Genomic DNA, 18,480 nt, shown 5'->3' with positions numbered 1-18,480 from the left:
CTCATGTGCAAATCATTTTAAATTAATACAATTAATTTCGAGTGCACTTCTATTTATATAGGTAAACATATAAAAATATCCTTAATTATGAAACACAAATAAATTAACCACACACAACCAAAACAAGAAATAAAATGGACTCTGGCTCTGTTAAGAAAAATTGACTTCTGAATAAATATATGACATTTGGCTCAGTGTAGGGTGGGGCTGACGGCCTGCCATGCATAGACGAAGCAAACTTTTTTAAGCCTGCACAGAAATAAACATGCTTTAAGCAAGCTGCAATTTAAAGCCAACACTGAAGGTGTTATTAATTTAAAATATGTTTTAATTAAGTTGAACAGCCCAGTTTTCTTTTGTAAATGGACAAACACTGGGTGACTTGGCTTGGGCAGCACCCAAAACAAACTTATATCCCCCGGGGACCTGAGGGTGTGAGTGTGTGCATGCTAGTTTTATGAAAACAATGGAGTCAGAAAGAGAAAAGGTTTATATTAAAAGATCTATCCGTCCTTTTTATGAATCGATATCGGATCATTCAAATAAAGATACAGTATTATCAGAGAATAGTTTAAACCCAGCCCTATGACCAACAAGCTAGAAAGGAAATTCTGATGGGGCATAAACCTGAAATCAACGTGATTAGCAGATTCAAATGGCACAGAACATAGCTGACCAATTGTAGTAAAGTAGGAGCCAGAGCCTTTGTCTATCAAGCTCCTTTCCTGTGGAATCACCTCCCAGTTTCAGAGGCAGACACCCGCTCTACGTTTAACAGTAGGCTTGAAATGTTTCTTTTTGATAGTTTAAAGTTAGGGCTGGCCTTGGACCAGCTCTGAATCATGCTGCTATTGGCATAGATTGCCAGGGGGACGGACACATGGCGCTAGGGCTGGGAGATATGGAAAAAAATGTTATTGTGATAACTTTTTTCACATTAGTTCATATCGATATAAAGTATATCACAATATAAATCAAATCACGGTTTCTGTACTTTCTCATTCAGATGGTAAAAAAAGATAACCTGTCTTTGTGGGGAAAATGCTTTTGACACAATTTGCAGTGCATGCTACTCTGCTTCTTGTCTTATTGTAATTGCCAAAATATCTCCACACTACTGAATTACTCTGACCCTTCTTTTCAACAATGTTCTCGTCTTTTGAGCCTTGGGCTGTGTCCGTTGGGGTGTGATCTTCAGTAATGCTGTTGCTTGAGATTTCGTTAACAATTTCTGTTGTCATTTTGTCTTTCATCTTGCTCCCACTCCTGATGCACTGGTGTGCATGGCTGGAGTAGCCCAAACATTAGCACTTGAGCTGCTGCCGGCTGCTACTCCTATGCTCTGTGATGTGTGCGTCAACCTAATCATGTGGCTGTAACTCTACAAAAAGTTTCATAGTCATGGAGCATGGCAGTGGAAGGCCCTGGCACCCACAGAGTACTCAATAATAGTAATCAAATGTATAGAATTTGACAGCCGCGGTTTATGTAAAGGCACCAAAATAATTCCACACCAACAACTTGGTTGGACTTATTTTGAGCAGGTTTAAAACTAGTAATTAATCTAATGACAGTAATATCAGTGAAAAACTGTTCATACATATGAAAGATACTCTCCATCCTGAGAGGAACATGATGTTAAACAATAGTTCTGGGCGAAAGGGAGGTTAGTTTCATCTTGATGCATAATAACACGGAAAGAACTTGTTTCTGGTTAGCGGACAGCTGTTTAGGACTGGGTGTAGCTGTAGAGGTAGAGCCGAGAGGCCACTAAGTCAGTGTTTCAATCCTTGGTTCCTTTAGTCTGTATGTTGAAGTGTCCTTGGGCAAGAGACAGAATCCCAAAATGCCCCACTGTCATCAGAGGCAGTGTGTAAAGGCTGAATATGACTCTATAGTGTAAAGCACTTTGAGTGGTAGTTATAATTGGAAAAGCACTGACTAAATGCTGCACATGAGGCTTTCAGAGGTATTTGTCATCTCCAGTGTATAAGGTGGTATCCTTGAGCCAAATTGATTTCTTTATTCATTTATTCCTAACATTTAGCAGGGACGGTTATGTGAGCTCCGTGTTGTACCTGTGCTTGGGCATTCGGCTCCAATCTAAGCAGACAGCCAACCTGCTGACTTTTGGTCTGGATCACTCCAGCACACACATAGTTCTCTGGGTTGGGATCAACGTTGTCCAGCAGGGCTGTTCCTAGTCCAAGTAGCTACACAAATGCATCACCACACCATCACAAAGGAAGAGGAGACAGTAATTAAACATTACACAAGAGCAGAAGAAGAAAATTCTCAGAACCATATACCAAGTACAGATGGTTTCAAGTTAGTTTCTCTTTTGGAACAAAAACTTTGCCTCAGACAGAAATTAAGTGTTTAACATTTTGCCACATTTAAGAGTTTTGGTGGTTAACTAAGAAAGATTTTGCAATTAGCTTAACAAGCGTCAGGAGTCTGAGGATATATTGTAAATAAGCACCGGACTTTTGTTAATGTTATGATTCATGTTATGATGGGAGGAGGGAGAGTTTATCATGATATGATCAAGAATAAAAACTAAAACAAAAATATATATACATATATATTATAATATTGACAATTACAAACAAATCCTGGAAATGAAGAGTACAGTAGTGCTAGTTCAACAAAGAGCCTGTGTCATGTAGGCGTTTTGTTGACAAGATTTCCTAAGAGGCTTTAGGAGAAGAAATGTGGACATACCTTTGCCTTAAGTACTTCTGTGTCCATACTGTGGTTGGCCTTGAATATCTTTTGTGCTTCTTGCTGAGGCCTGAAGAGAGTTCAAACAGCAAACTTTACCAGAGGCTTGGACTGGCCGTGACAATGCAATTGTTTTTCCATTAACATTGAAGTAGTTTAAAGGGATATTTCACCGAAAAATGAAAATGCACTCATTATCTACTCACCACTATGCCTAGGCTTAAGACACGGCGTAAATGACTTCGTTTCGAGTCAAATATGAATGTCGGGGCATGCAGAAACTTGGTTGACATCACACGAGCAGTAGGGAGGCACTTACTGGCTAAGCTGTTTCCAGCGCTGGAAGAAGTCATGTGAGGACATTTCAGTTGGCTGGAAGAACTTGTTAATGGTGACAGGCAGCTTGAGTGTAAGGTTCTGCAAAGCTCCTCCATACCTGAAAATGAAAACATATGTATACACACTGCTGGTTGAAACACTGTGTGTGCGTGTGTGTTGTCAGGACTGTTTAAACAGGGAATAAAAACAAAACCTGTTATTCATTAAATACCAAGTAAGCCAAAAAATCCTGAACATTTCAAATGATCCATACAGTGAAGGAAAGTTGCAGATTATAAGTCAGTTTACAAAATAATTCTCACTGAGACTGAGTCCCTATTTCTAGTTTGTCACCACTCACTGTTGGGCATGGGTTGGTTGTATGAGCTCACCTGAACTTGATGTTGAGCAGGGGGGCATCAGAGAAGTCAGTCAGACACTCAATGTTGAGAACCTGCTGGATCTGGGCTCCCCCTTCCACTAGCGGTTCCACTGGTTTGGTCTGAACGTTGAGCTGTGCCCAGTTGTCAAGGACCATCAAGATATTACACAGACTAACTTCTTAACACTTCCAGCTGCTGTCAGCGTACCCTCAAATTTGTTTTCCCTGGTATGATGCGAGAGATCATGTTCTGTCAAGTGATTTTTGCTATAGTGAAAAAACTTTTTTACACAAACAAGCTGCTGTTGTAAAGAGCGAGAGAGAGAGAGAGCGAGAGAGAGAGAGAGAGAGAGAGAGAGAGAGAGAGAGAGCCAGTTGAGAAAATGGACAGCTAGCCATTCAGTTGCCCACAGTTCTTACAGTTGACTTATCAATCAGAGATGAATGGAAAGGAGAGAGAGCAGGATGGACAGAAAGAGAGAGATCATGAAGAAAGGGGACAAGTAGTCAATACCACATAGTTATAAAGCCACGTTTGCTACTGTTTCCCCTACATTCTTTGCAATGGACACACAAACATCTTTTCTTTAAAAAAAACTTTTATTTAGCTGGTATCCCATAGTAAAGGGGATTTGAAAATGGTAATAAGAATACACTGAAACAGAAAGGATATGAGACTGCAGCTCCCCAGGACAGCTGACTGTGGTGGTAAAACTGGCAAATTGCACTGAAGTCTTGTTGCCATAGAATAAGTACATTCTCCCTGAGAGAAACACATACAGACACACACACAGACGTTAAAAGCACATTTCCTTTATGAATACAGCTATAAAATATGACAGACCAGGAAACTGTGCCATAAAGTGATCAGTGGCATATCCAGCTGTTCCTTAAAGGTTCAGTGTGTAAGATTTAGGTGAAATGGATCTATTGGCACAAATTAAATATAAAATAATCCTTGTGTGTGTTTCATCAAAATGAATTGTTGTTTTCTTTACGCCATAGATTACGCCATTCATATTTAAATACTTTACATTTACATAGAGGGGACCCTCTCTATGGAGGCCGCCATGTTTTTTACATTAGTCCAGACTGAACAAACTAAACACCTTTTGAGTTTTTATGACAACTGAAGCTATCACAGTTTCTTTTTCATGTTTGGAAGGAGAGGGTGAGGTGAGGGGTGTTCAGCTGCAACATGCAACTTCAACACTAGATGTCACTAAATTCTATACACTGAGCCTTTAAGTCTGGAGACTATGCTGCTCTTCCATCAAGAGAAGCCACTGTCTAGAGCTCCATAATCTCTTGGCATATTTGTCGGTTTCTTCTACGTGTCTTTTTTTACCGTGATTACTGATTTTGGTGACCTAAAGTTTTTAAGTTTTCTTACCTTTCTCACCTAATTTACCGCTTACCTAACATGGGTCTTGCACGTCAATCAAATAAATCTGTCATTTGTTTATTTAAAACCACCAAACCACCTGATGAATGATCCCACTAAGTATCAGAATCCTGACCATTTATAAATAAATGATCAACAAAAACAAAACTAGCAATTTCCAACTGTTTGATAACAAATTTTGCCAAAAGGTGCGTGTGTTGCTTAACACTTTCTTTTCTGTGACTCACCTAGATTCTGACGATATTCTGACTTGATGCCAATCTGTAGCAGCTGATTCTCAAACAGAACTCCATTGTTCTTGCAGACGAACCTGTAGAATGAAGCCATTTAAATGGTTAGTAAACAGAAATGTCACTCTGACAATTACTCTTCTCTCAAATTCAGAAAAAGACCTGAATGAAAAATATCTCACTTATTTTAATATAAATAATTTAGCATTATGGACTTATGGTGTTCCTGGTGTAAATAGCAGCAGATTGTCTCCACTCTTTATTCAAGTGACTTTACTGTATTAAGAACAAGTTTTTCAGTGTTATGATTAAATGTTCAAGTAGCCCAATCCCCACAGCAGTGATAAACAATGCACCAATTTCAGACATGTTGTCCATTGCCCTGTTAAAAAGCCAAATAGTCAATAGTTACTGTATAGCTAGAGGCAAGAGGGAGAAGCAAAGTCTGGCAAAATGTTTTAGCACTTTTAGCCAGTGACCCAGTTATGTTTAAGGTAGAATACTCTTATCTAATAGACACCAGTCAGCTGAAAGTATTGTATTGTTTGTATCATGCTGATATTCATATCACCAACTGTTTCATTATGTAGAAATTCCCTAAATCCACTGATTTCAGCGTATTGACTACTGAGAGTTGTTCTTTTCCTTTTTTAACTTTTTGTTTTACTTTGATGTAAATCTAATATAGTATGGTTTTGGATTAAATTTGGCAAAGAAACTATGAATCCAAAAATAAAAGCTGGCATTGATGTATCTCTCCATTTATGCTAGACACTGTATTTTATCATCAATGTAAATATTGTTATTTTGTTGATGTACTCTGCTGCTCTCGTTATCTGTTGCACTTCTGTCAATTCTGGGAGAGGGATCCCTGCCCTGTGGCTCTCTCTGAGGTTTCTACCGTTTGTTTTAAAAAATGTTGGTAGTTTTTCCTTACACTTGTTGAGGGTTAAGGGCAGACGATGTTACACCTTGTTAAGCCCTATGAGACAAACTCTGATTTGTGAATAAGGGCTTTACAAATGATTGATTGAAACAAAGCCCTCCTCAGAATGGAGCAAAAACAGAACACAGTGAGACTTGACAAAACAAGTCAACTACTAGGTCAGCAAGGCAGGGTGGGTTAGTAACAATGCTAACTGCTATGGCTTGATTCTAGTACTAATAAGTGTCTGAAAGAGTTGTGAAGTTCGGAAAAGTACAGCAGATAACCTTATTGATATGATTCTGGTGGAAAAAGAATGGGTTATTCACAGTTTATTTCGCACTTCCGTCAACCCCCTTTTATAGTAACCATGCAAAGCTAGGCAGAAACACATGGAACAAAATTTATACAGAGGAAAACCTTACTTGTTAAGAAGTTCGTCTGCCTCAGACAGAGGAGGAGCAGGATCCTCAGAGGGAGTAGCAGAGCTGAGAGACCACAGGACAGCACAGGGATGAAGAGACAGCCCACAGGAAAGGAAGGATGATACAGATAGGTAACAGGACAAATAAGGAATAAATGGATAGAGCAGAAACAGAAGATGAAAAAAACCACCGTTCAACAATGTATGGTGGTTAATTGGTTTAAAGAAAGATAAAATGCAGGGGCTGTTAGTAAAAAGAAGATTCTACAAATATTAGTACACAATTTAAACATCCTAGACAGTCAGCATATACTGTATGTTGACAATTACTGGTATTTTGGGTTTGCACTCAAGCCCACTGAATAGGATATTAAACAATAGTCATGAGTAAAGTACAGATGTCCAGGTTAGATTTCACTGAGTATGCTTCCAAACTGTGTGAACACAATGTTGTTCGATTGTTGAAAAATTGGGCAACAGCATGCAAAAAGGAAATAATTCCTACAGCAGCACTAATTCTGCCACCATTACAGATACTGCTAATTCACTTGAACCCCTGTCTCTAGTTCATGTGAAGTTCTATTTGCTATCAACTGCACTCTACTTCAGCCAGTGTTCACGTGTTTAAAAGCACATACATAACTTACACATAAGGTTCGTTGCCTCTTTTTAGTCTTAGGCCTCACCTCGTGCTACAAATCTAATTTTCTCCCAAGTTCGATAGGGCTACTGTTGCTAGTCATGGCAATGTGAATAACTCCCAATGTCTATGCAATAGTCAATAAAACAGACACAAACATATTTTTTTTAAAATTACAAATCAGTGGATTCAGTCAACAAAAACGCGAGAGGGCTTTTACTTTTAATGCAGGGCTCCAGACTAACTTTTCTTTTATTAGGAACACTGTAGCCCCTTGCTGAAATCTTTAGGAGTGCAAGCAGATCATTTAGGGGCACACCTTAAGTAGACCTGGAACACAACTATTCACATTTCCCCCCATACATAGACAACTTACAGATATTACAGTGTAATGGCTCCAGATTAACTTCCACTATTAGCACTGGTTATCAGAACGAAATTAAGACGCACCACTTACAGCGACATGCAACGCTACACATTCATATTCTTTCCCCATCTTAACTGTTTTACTGGTAAATGTTTTGGTAATAAATAGAACATTTACAAAATAACAACCACAACAAAACAAGTAAACATGGAACTTCCTGTTACAGAATGCCTCTCCATCCCTGAGGACCACTAGGGCCTGGCACATCTGAAGGCCAACCCTTGCAGTTGGGCCTTCTAGCTCTTTTGCCCTGACTGAACCTCATCTGTACAGCCTCCTTGGCATCAACATCCTTCAAGCTAGTTCCCTCAAGACTGATTCTAATCAGGTCCTCCACTGTGTCCACATGCAGGGACCCTCTGACATCAGATTTAATCTTCTCCTTTGTTGAGAATCCTGTCATATATTATTCTGAAATTAGCTATTGTGCACTTTTAATTCTTAAAAATATTCAGTTTTATTTAGATTGGAATTAAAAATATTATAATATTATAATATCTGTCTGATCTACTGAGAGGGCCAAATGGCTTTCATAGCACTGCCATACAAACCAGTAGCCGGTCAGATTTACCTTTTGCCTCTTTCAATGTTATTGTGATTAAAATGCTGAAACACCTGATGACACCAAGGTACAATTGAAGATTATTATTTTCATTACAACAACCAGTCTTACGGAGCTTAAATGTGATGGTTAAACAACAGTTCCGTGGCCCAAAAAATGTAACTGAATTGAACCTTTTATTATAATTCATTCTTCTTTTTGCCTTTGTAACTTTGTTTAGATAAGTGCTATACAAATAGAGTTATTATTATTATTATAAACAATACATAAAATGGACTCTCTGGCTCTGTTAACAAAAATTGCTCTTGAATAAATATTAAACATTTAGCTGTTGCTAACCAGCTGTGTGACTAGATAGTAACGGTTTGTTGGAAAACATTCAGTCAGGATTTAGAATCCATCACAGCACAGAAACAGCACTGTTAAGTCACTAATGACCTTTTCATGGCATCAGATGATGGACTTGTCTCTGTACTCGTCCTGTTGGATCTTAGTGCAGCAGTTGACACCATAGATCATAAGATACAGAGACTAGAACAACATGTAGGGATCAGAGGAACTGCACTAGACTGTTTTAAATCATATTTATCAGATAGATTTCAATTTGTTATTGTTAACAATGACCCCTCCATGCACATGCAAGTTAGTCATGGAGTTCCACAAGGTTCTGTCCTTGGACCTATACTCTTCATCTTATACATGCTCCCCTTAGGCAACATCATCAGAAAGCACCACATACACTACCATTGTTACGCAGATGACACCCAGCTGTACATTTCTATGAAGCCTGATGAATCTAATCACTTAGTTCAACTTCAGGAATGTCTCAAGAACATCAAGGCCTGGATGACCCAAAACTTCTTACTTCTAAATTCAGACAAAACTGAGGTTGTTGTAATTGGCCCTAAACATCTCAAGCAAGAAGAAGCAGCCACACATGGGCGTTCTGGCAGAGAGCCTTGAAGGCAAACTTATCCAGACAGCAAAGCAGCCTGGACAGCATCCCAGAATGCTCTGTAACACTGGGTATATTTGACTCACGTGTTGCCCCAGCAAGATTAACCTGGCAGAGAGCATGCTAGGCATCATTGTTGCAATTGATTTTGGCAAGAGTCTCCTGTATATCAGGCTCATGGTCACAAGCAGCTAAAAGGACTGCACCACCCGGACAGAAATATCAAGATTCAGGACATTCATTAAGGTGGTCAATATAAATTGGAGACAAACATAAATTAGTGCCTCAGACACTCACATACACACCAGAGAAAAGCCACCGAATTATTCTCAGTGTACACTTTTAGATTTGGCCATTTTGAGTTGGTTATTGTATTTCAGGCAAGTGGAGGCCATATACACTTCTTTCATATACACACTGCTAACCAATGGTACAAGAGTGTAAGTGACTGTGTATCTACATTTGAGTTCACAATAAATACATAACTCCGGTGTCCTGACCCACGTCACCTACTACATGTTCTAACCACCAAAGCTTCAACACAACTGGAAAAGTTGCTGCCTGCGGCTGGACATGGGGTTGATGGCAGAAGGCGCTACAAGCCATACAACCAAATGGAGAGCTAGAGATTAAAAAGCTCTAAGGAGCTGTAAAGTGTGTTGGTAGGCCTCCCCTGTTTTATGCAGTTAATCTTATTATAATGAAAGGCAAAACAGCTGATTGTGTTAAAGTTTCAAATCTAAAAATATTAAGAGGCATCAACTTATGTGTAGAGCAGGTCAGGTGCTTTTATGGAAACGTAAATGGCTCAAGTGCATCAAGCTTCCTACTTATGTTTTGTATATCACCAATGGCATCTTAAGCTACAGATTAAGAGTAATGTCCTAGAAAAACAATATGGTTGTGCCTTAATTGTATTTTTCTAGAGATTCTGTAGTTTGCAACTGGGCCCTTACTCCAAGTCACCAGAACCCTCCACCAATAGGGAATCGGAGGTCTCTGTAGGCTGTTCCAGATCTCTGTCAATGTCCAATCATGGTAGGGAATAGGAGACAGACATGCATTCAAATACAAAAAACACACGCACACACACACACACACACACGGAAATGGAAGAAAGGGAAGAAGAAAAAGACGAAAGACAGTCACATATACAGCAAGATAAAAAGAACAGTAGCAGACCTGCCAACCATGGAGAAATGTCCACAGCACCTGCTGCTTTCATGGTCACCCTCTCAGAGTGTGTGTGTGTATGTGTGTGTGTGTGTGTGTGTGTGTGTGTGTGTGTGTGTGTCTGTCTGTCTGTATTGCCATTGATTTCCAAAATCAATTTAATTCTTATTCACAAGGTCTCGAATGGATAAGGATTCCCATTCTATTTGAGTCAACATTGATTCAGTTAAGGATATTTCATTGTACAATACCAATTTTGCTTGGGTATGAAAGAAAATTCTCAGAATAAATCTGTAATTCATGCAATAATACCTATAACTTGTTGCATTGTTAGAAATATTAAGGAAGGCCTGACACGATAACACATTTTGTGTGTGTGTGTGTGTGTGTGTGTATATATATATTCAATATGCTTAATGAGGAAACCAGTAGTCAGCAATTCGCTTTCTTAGGTAGAGCACAGTCCTCACAAGGTGTAGATGGTGTGACTGTTTGGCTAGCTTAGTAACTTCTGACTTTCCTTGGGAAGGTATGCATTTTCTTTGCTCTCGCTACTTTCGCTATTTTTGGATTGTAAATGTGACTTTAAGTTACTGAAAAGCCTTAATTTAGTGGAATTAAGACCTTCATTTAGTGGATTTTAATTTAAGACTTTTTAAGGAGCCATGGGAACCCTGCAATATCGAGGGTTTTTTAATTTGATCAATTCCAATTCTGCTTATTGATTCTAGTTATTATCAAATGCAATTTTCAATTCTAATATGGTAAAAAAAAATATATATATATATAAATATATATATAAATATATATATAAATATATATATATATATAAATATATATATATATATATATATATATATATAAATAAGGAATGTATAAGCAGAGAAATAAAAATTCCACTGGTACAGGTCACCTAGGTTTGCGTACCCAACCTTTCCTATGTCAACTACAACAGAAACGTATTTGCATTTAAGTATAATAACATATTTAAATGGTATAGTGTTATATTTAGTAAGTAGAAGTAACATCAGCATAAAGTATTTGCCTATGAATGTCTCCAGGTTGACAGGTCAAAGAAAGACAGAGCCAACAAAACAACAACAAACATGGGCAAGTAGTTAGTCCTAGTAGACTAACAGCACAAACACACCACAAACATCACAACTGTTTACGTTAACAGTTTACAACTGGAAATAAAACTACATGGCCTATTCAGGGTGCTTCCTCATTAAGGTCCAAAACCAGTTTCACGCAGTCTAGTACGAAAGCCACTCTTTGAGAAGTGTTCTCAAGGGGAACATAGATTTCACTACCATGTGAAAAAGGTTTCAAATTGCCCTCTAACTGATTCATTTGTAAATGACAAAATCTGCAGACAGAAAAACAACTCAGCAATGAATAAAAGGACATATCATTATTACGCAGTGGGATGTGTCCTAATATGGAAGAGTTCCAATAAACTCCTACTGAAACAACCACAAAGTATCCTCTACCCAAAACGAGTTACTTCCCCACCTCTGAAAAGTATAACTATTATTTTTATTGTAACTAGTATGACAGTGTTTGAATACAACAGTTTAAGGCAGCAACTAACAGCTATTATAATAATTTGATAATAATCTGTCAATCATTATTTAAATTGATCGTTTATTAATCTGATAAAAAGAAAAAAATCAAGATACCTTGAATTAAGTTTGAATTAGCCTGAATTGCATTGCAGATATCACAAACTTGAATTAGGACTAGTCAGAATTACATTTTAGATATCTGAAACTGGAATTAAAGACAGTAATAATTCAACTGAATTGTAGATATCTATAATGAGAAACCCCACACATTCCCAGTAGCCAGGTTACTGCAGTTACTGTAGGTTACCTCAGGTGTAAATTGGTAACGCCACTCCACTAACCTACCCGAGAAGACTACATGTACAATAAATGTAAGTGATACAGCACAGTAGGAATCAGTGATGTCCTGAGGATCTGTCTCGGGGATGATCTGTCCATGCTTAACAGAACAATACTGGTTAGAACTGAGCCAATCAAGATGTGGTCCTTTCGTAACTTTCTCTCTCTCAGAGCTACAGAATAATCAATTAACCACTAATACTGGACTGTATTGTGAATTCTACATCAGCTCATCAAAAGATGACTTTTTACCTTAAGAAGCCGTCGTCATTCACAGCAGCAGAAGGTGCAGCAGGCCCTGTCTCAGAGAACACATCTACCAATAAGCTGCCAGCACTGGCTGGAGCAGCATTAATGGGAGCAGCAGAACGAATTCCAAGGAGGTCTGCAGATGGTGACGGGGTGGACTGAAAAATAAAGGGAACATGCACCAAGGTCACAAAAAAACCTGTATTTTTGCTTGAGCTGCTAGTACTAAAGCAAGAGTAAACCGACAATTCATTTTTTTGTGAATAAAACATGCAGAGAGACACTTACAGCATTCGAGGCAGCCATGGCAGTTGTTTCTGGACCCCGGTCACCCCCTCCATTCAACTCCCCACCCTCCCTTTTGCCGTCTTCCAGCTCTGTCACAGACACGGCACCAGGTCCCTTCTTCTTCTTCAGCTTAGCCAGGATTGATGACTCCCTTTCTGGGAAGGGAGGCATCTCCTCCAGGACAGTGGCCTAAGGAACATAAAGGAAAACCATAATGTAGGTTTAGGAAAAAATAGTTTTCAGCATCTGACTAAACATCAATATCACCATAAATTGACAACATATTCAGTAGAAAGCCTACAAGGATCTAAACTCTGACCGGAAATGTAAACAGTGTAACAAAAATTTATTAACTATGCACACCGGTGCTCCCTTTTCATTCAGTTATTTCTGGGCCTGAGCTGAGCTGAGTTGAGTTTAGTCTAACACAGTCATCAATACTAACCAGGACATCAGTGCTGGCAATGGAAGAAAGCTTCAAATACTCTACAGCACGCTGCTGCAGCTCCACATCCGAGTTGCGTATCTGGCTGTCGCAGCGCAGCACTTCTTGAATCGTGGCCTTGGTCTCTGGGAAAAGGTTGATAAACTTGATGTAGGCTGAGAGGAGCAGGGCCCGAGTCGGCACGGAGCACAGATGGAACTTTGAGTGGAGAAGGTTGAACTGGACCAGAGGGCTGGATGACAGGACAGAGAATTTACTGTTAGTCATTTCAAGGATTCATTTAGTGCCTTGCCATTGAAAAAGCCAACATACCTGGAACGTGGGTCCCCAGCAATTAGGTTACCAAACTCTCCCAAAATGTAGCCTCCAACCTTCACCATGTTCTCATGGCAAGCAGGGGCCTGCAAGGCCTGGAGAAGACAATGATTATGCAACCCACATTAAAAAAGAGTAATAAAAATAAATAAATGTGAAATAAATAAAACAAAGAGTCCATTGAAATTCATAAATAGGTGAAACTGGTTAAAATCCACACATGTAATTCATTTAAAGTCAGTTAAAAACCAAGTTCATAACAATTTAATGTGGACATGTTTAAAAGCATGATGGATAAAAACCATAGTGACACTTAAGTATCTCTGCTGAGGTGATGTAGGAGACAGCTATATGTGTGTGGGGAGAGATACACACGCAGGACAGAGACAGAAGGTGAATCCGCCTGTAAGGGCATGAACCTTCATCCCTTTCACACCAAAGAGGACTTCCGCCTATGCCCACTAAACTTTGGTTGGATTTTGGTGACACACTACCAGAGTGGTAGGAGCATCAATATCTTTTATTTTGTTCGAAATGGACTGAATGAGAAATTCATACAGAAGTGAATTGGAAAGAAAATGTGATTTGCACTAAACTATAGTTTGACATTTTATGCTGCACTTTATGTTCTCAATTGTCAATATTATGTGTAAAACCTAAGGTATAGTGGTGTTTCCCTTGGGCTCATTTGAAACTGAAATTTATTTCTCACCTGAGATAGAGAAAGAAAAAAATGTTTACTCAGGAAAAAATAGATACAGTCTTTTGACCTAAAATTAGACACCAGACCCGTCTAATATATACACAGGTCTATTATAAACTGAAAACTAGAACAAAACGAACCTAGGTGAAGATACAAACTGAAAAAAGGGAAAAGAGTGCGCTCCACTCATCTTTGACACTTCTTTGTTGCCTTGAAGTATATGCACATATATTCAAGTGTTTTTGTATATTGTTAAAATTCAGTAAAATGACAGCTTTATATTTAAAGTACCTGGTCTCTGGCTGTTTTATGCTCCATTAGAGCCTAGAACGGGTCCAGTAGCAGGAATTACGTTATATATTAGAGACGAGTGCTACATAAATTTGGCAAGCCAGCCAAGGAGTGGCCAAAGCATATAAACTCATAACCAGACACCACATAACAAGCACTTCTCTTAATTCATGACAGAACTATTTCAAACTTTCGGTATTTAAATTCCAAACTCATTATCAGTTAGTGGTTTAACAGATACAGAGAGTGACAAAGAACTTTATGACTTCTTAAAACAGTATCCATTCAAAGACATATCCCAGTAGACTTGCCCCAGTCTGACTCAGACCAGCAGATCATTTTAGAGTACACGTATGGTACAGCCCTACAGTCACTCTCACCCTTACTACCATATAAGCTGACAAGCAAGACTCAGACAGACGTGACTTACTACATCCAGGCCTGGGCAAGTGTCTACACACCTGCAGTTACCCAGTCAGCCACAAAGATGTATCTCACAGAACTAAACGAGATCGCAAAGCAGAGTGGCAAGACTTTGCAGATGTGCTGAGAGGAGAGCTCTCTAGCATCAGTGAGACTGTTGATCAAGAGATCTCAGATAGCCAAGATGAAGACACAGAATCATATCCAGATGATGCCAAGTCATTCTCTTGAGACTGCAGCACAGGTGAGCCCTCAGCCTAGTGCTATTTCCCCACAACATGTTAATATCCCTGAAATTGATGCAGCTCAGTCTCAACAACCTCCAAAAGAAAAGACACAGCCCACCCTGAGCTTTTCTGATCTCTGCCCATCTGAAATGCAAAAAGTTGTTGTCGAGCACATAGTCATGCATGATGATTTAACAGCATACTGCAAAACTATGGCGAGAAATCCTCAGCATATCTTCAATGACTGTAAGTGATGCTGAACACCACCCTCAGGAGAGGGGGAGTAACTGCAACCAATCTGGACAGCCAGCTTCTGAAACAATTTTGCAGAGGTTGTTGGGAGAACACTGCTATCTGAGCTAAAGCTAGGGCAAAAGAAACACAACCCACCCACCTTTGTTGCTTCTTCGCACTAAAGAGGACAAACGTAACCAAAGCATCATGCATGTAGCAATACTGTGGTGCCTCAAAGTAGAAGGTGTCCTCAAACTTCCAGGGTTCCTGTGCTCAGTATGATGAAAATTGTAATACATCACTTCACAAACACAATGATCAATCTGAAAAACAGAGTCTGCAAAAACAGATATCTAAGTTACAGTCCCAGCTCTTACAAATCAAACAAAAAGACAATAAAACTCGTTAAAACAAACCATCCTTCAAAACTACAACCACCAAGTCCCCAGCTAAGAGTCCCGGACCACAAAAAGCACAGTCCAGCGACTCTGATGTGAACAATACACTAGCCAAACAAACAAACCAAGACCCTGGTGCTGTTACAGGTGCGGTGAAGATGGACACATAAAGCCTCAGTGTGTAGCTGAACCAAACCCTACACTAGTAGCTGCAAAGAGACAGCTGCTGAAAGGAAGACAACTAGAGTGAAACACAGGAAATGTGTCTCAAAAAGAAATGGTGTGCCACATCAGCAAACTCACACTCAAGACAACAGTCAGCAACTCTACCAAAGTGGAGCAAAATCAACTGCACAAGTCATTATAGAAGCTATAGCATATAACGGCTTGTTGGACACAGGTTCACAAGTGACAACGATACCAAATGCAGTGTTTACATTTTAACTAGTCAGAGCTGATACCTGATGGCGCTCAAGTGTTCCCAGCCTCTCTCGCCTCTCTCTCCCCCTCCTCCCCACTATCTCTCTCTCTTCTCTCCCCTCTTTTCCACCCATCTCTCCTCTCCTCCCCCCAAACTAGTCCAGGCAGATGACCGCGAGTCTGTTTCTAGAGGTTTCTCCCTGTTAATGAGGGACCTTCTATGTAAAGTGCCTTGAGATAATGTATATTATGATTTGGTGCTATACAAATAAAATTGAATGGAATTTAATATTTCCTTAGGTCATTCTGAGTATTTTCTGTTGGGTTACTTAATTCCTCTTCTTTCTTTCTTTTATGGACAGTGAATGAAATTATTTTTCCTCTCCAGCTTTCCTGCCTCCCACAAGATAGTTGGAGATGACTCCAGGGAATCATTAATTCCTGGGTCTTTAAGATTAGCTAAAGCGCCATCTGGCAGTGGGTTTCTGTATATTGGTCCTTTTCCATTTAAATGTTACGGAGGCATGGTCACTAATAATTAAAGGGGTGGATTTTTTGACTCTGTCAAGTGTAGTCACCAACCATCGCAAAGACCAAAATAACCCATGAACTGTTTTAGTGTTTCTGCAGATTACTTCAAATGAGACAAAAAACAGAGAAAGAGAGACAGAAAAAAAAAAGAAGAAAACAGACAAAAAAACAAAGAAACAAGACAACAAGCACAGTGCTGATCCATTGCATAACAAGATTCAGTGAGACCTGGGTCAGGTTAGTGTTAGGCTTGGTTGAATGTACAGTATTTACACTAGAATCTACGTAGCTGTGGGAGATGGTGTGTGGTCTTGAAAAGCCATGAGTTTATGTCCTTATCCCAGTATAATTGTACATCTATGTATATTTTATCCACTGATAGGACGTTTTTTTTCCTTCTTTGATCGAATGTATTTCGGATTGGCAGTAGTTGTTTGCATCGCTGCAACATGTCGCATGGGTATTGGTCGAAAGTGTACAACAGACCTGTTCAACTAGCGGTACACAGGCCGGATATGGCCCACAAGACTGCCTTCAAATCAGGCATGACATGTGTGATTTGATAAAACTAAGGTTTATCTCTGAGCTGCCTTGTTTTGTTTGCTCCTGTGCACGGATACTATTTGCCTGAAGTCACTGCAAATCACTCATTCACCATGTGCTCCTTGTTAAAATAGTTTGCATAGACATCTTATCACATATCTAATTACATGCAAATGTATCAGAAACATAACAAATAAACATACATTACTTTGAAAAGAAATGATAAATGCTCTGTATTTATATAGTGCTTTTAGAGTCTTGATGTCCATTAAGGAATACTTTACACAAAAGCTGCTTTGAGACATACACTGAACTCCAGAAATCCTCCAGACATTCTTTAGAGGGGTTGAATGTATGTAGGTAAATGTGTGAGAGCCACCACACTTTCTGTGGACTTTCTCTGGCCAGTTCCCTTATAAGAAGTCAGCAGAATGTCCAGAGTAGCTGATTTGAGAAAACAGCAGGATACCCCCCCGAGCATTCACCAAAGTGTTGTTGATGATATTTCTAACACGGGACAGAAACGTAAAAACAAAAAGAGAACAATATCTCCAGATGAAAAAACGGTGCCATAATCGTAGAAGACACCGACGAAGACGTCAAGACAAATTTTGGTGATAAGGGCCAACGCCGTTGTCGATGTGCTTGAAACAAAACACATGATGCCTGAATTTGAAGGTTACATACTGCCTCTGTCTGCTACACTTCCCCTCGTCAGAACACACCAGAGATTGTGTTGTTGTGATCTTGTCTGAGCAGAAAATCTGCTGTCTTGTGTATGTGTGAAAGACAAAGCCGAACCCAATTTTCTGAAGTCCAAGTCAGCAATTTACACACACACACACACACACACACACACACACACACACACACACACACACACACACACACACACACACACACACACACACACACACACACACACACACACACACACACACACACACACAGCTTCCATTTCTTGCCCAAGGACACTTTTGCATATGGACAGGATGAGTCCTATCTACTGTAGACATCCAGCTCTAACAGCATCTTTGTAACATTTTAAGATTTTATAAAGCAATACCTCAAAGACCGTTTTGGCTGCGTAGCCCTGCACATCATCTCGGTTGATGACGATCTGAATGACGCGATACCACACCTCTTCACTCACGTAGTCACCAGCAATGCGAATGAGATTGAGAATGGTGTCCACGTACCAGGAGTAATCCACAGCATACTTCTCTGCAAGTATTGCCACTTTCAGCACCTGAAAGAGTAAGGGACCGCTTAATCAGATAATGTGTCATTTTTGAAAATTGTCAAAAATAAATCAATGATTCATTTTGGACACTGCTGAGT

The 18,480-nt window shown here is 39.4% G+C and overlaps 1 protein-coding gene across 3 annotated transcripts in view; it reads right to left on the bottom strand.

Annotated features, from left to right (window-relative positions):
• The window catches only part of ap2a1 (adaptor related protein complex 2 subunit alpha 1), a 45,741-nt gene that overhangs the window by 3,602 nt on the left and 23,659 nt on the right, over nt 1-18,480 (bottom strand). Inside the window, exons 9-21 of one of the 3 annotated variants that reach the window (XM_069524936.1) lie at nt 18,206-18,388; nt 13,367-13,464; nt 13,055-13,286; nt 12,610-12,798; nt 12,325-12,479; nt 9,949-10,011; nt 6,410-6,472; nt 5,057-5,139; nt 4,099-4,187; nt 3,435-3,559; nt 3,044-3,160; nt 2,725-2,794; nt 2,079-2,213 (exon numbers count right to left, since the gene is read on the bottom strand). In XM_069524936.1, coding sequence (XP_069381037.1) covers nt 2,079-2,213; nt 2,725-2,794; nt 3,044-3,160; nt 3,435-3,559; nt 4,099-4,187; nt 5,057-5,139; nt 6,410-6,472; nt 9,949-10,011; nt 12,325-12,479; nt 12,610-12,798; nt 13,055-13,286; nt 13,367-13,464; nt 18,206-18,388 — 1,602 coding nt within the window. The remainder of the gene's footprint in view (nt 1-2,078; nt 2,214-2,724; nt 2,795-3,043; nt 3,161-3,434; nt 3,560-4,098; nt 4,188-5,056; nt 5,140-6,409; nt 6,473-9,948; nt 10,012-12,324; nt 12,480-12,609; nt 12,799-13,054; nt 13,287-13,366; nt 13,465-18,205; nt 18,389-18,480) is intronic. The other 2 variants (XM_069524937.1, XM_069524938.1) reach the window with 2 other exon arrangements.

Source organism: Paralichthys olivaceus, chromosome 5 (assembly GCF_024713975.1).
Source record: "Paralichthys olivaceus isolate ysfri-2021 chromosome 5, ASM2471397v2, whole genome shotgun sequence".
NCBI classification, from domain to species: Eukaryota; Metazoa; Chordata; class Actinopteri; order Pleuronectiformes; family Paralichthyidae; genus Paralichthys; species Paralichthys olivaceus.
Note: the sequence above shows the minus strand (reverse complement) of the source record. Positions and strands in the feature narration are given on the sequence as shown.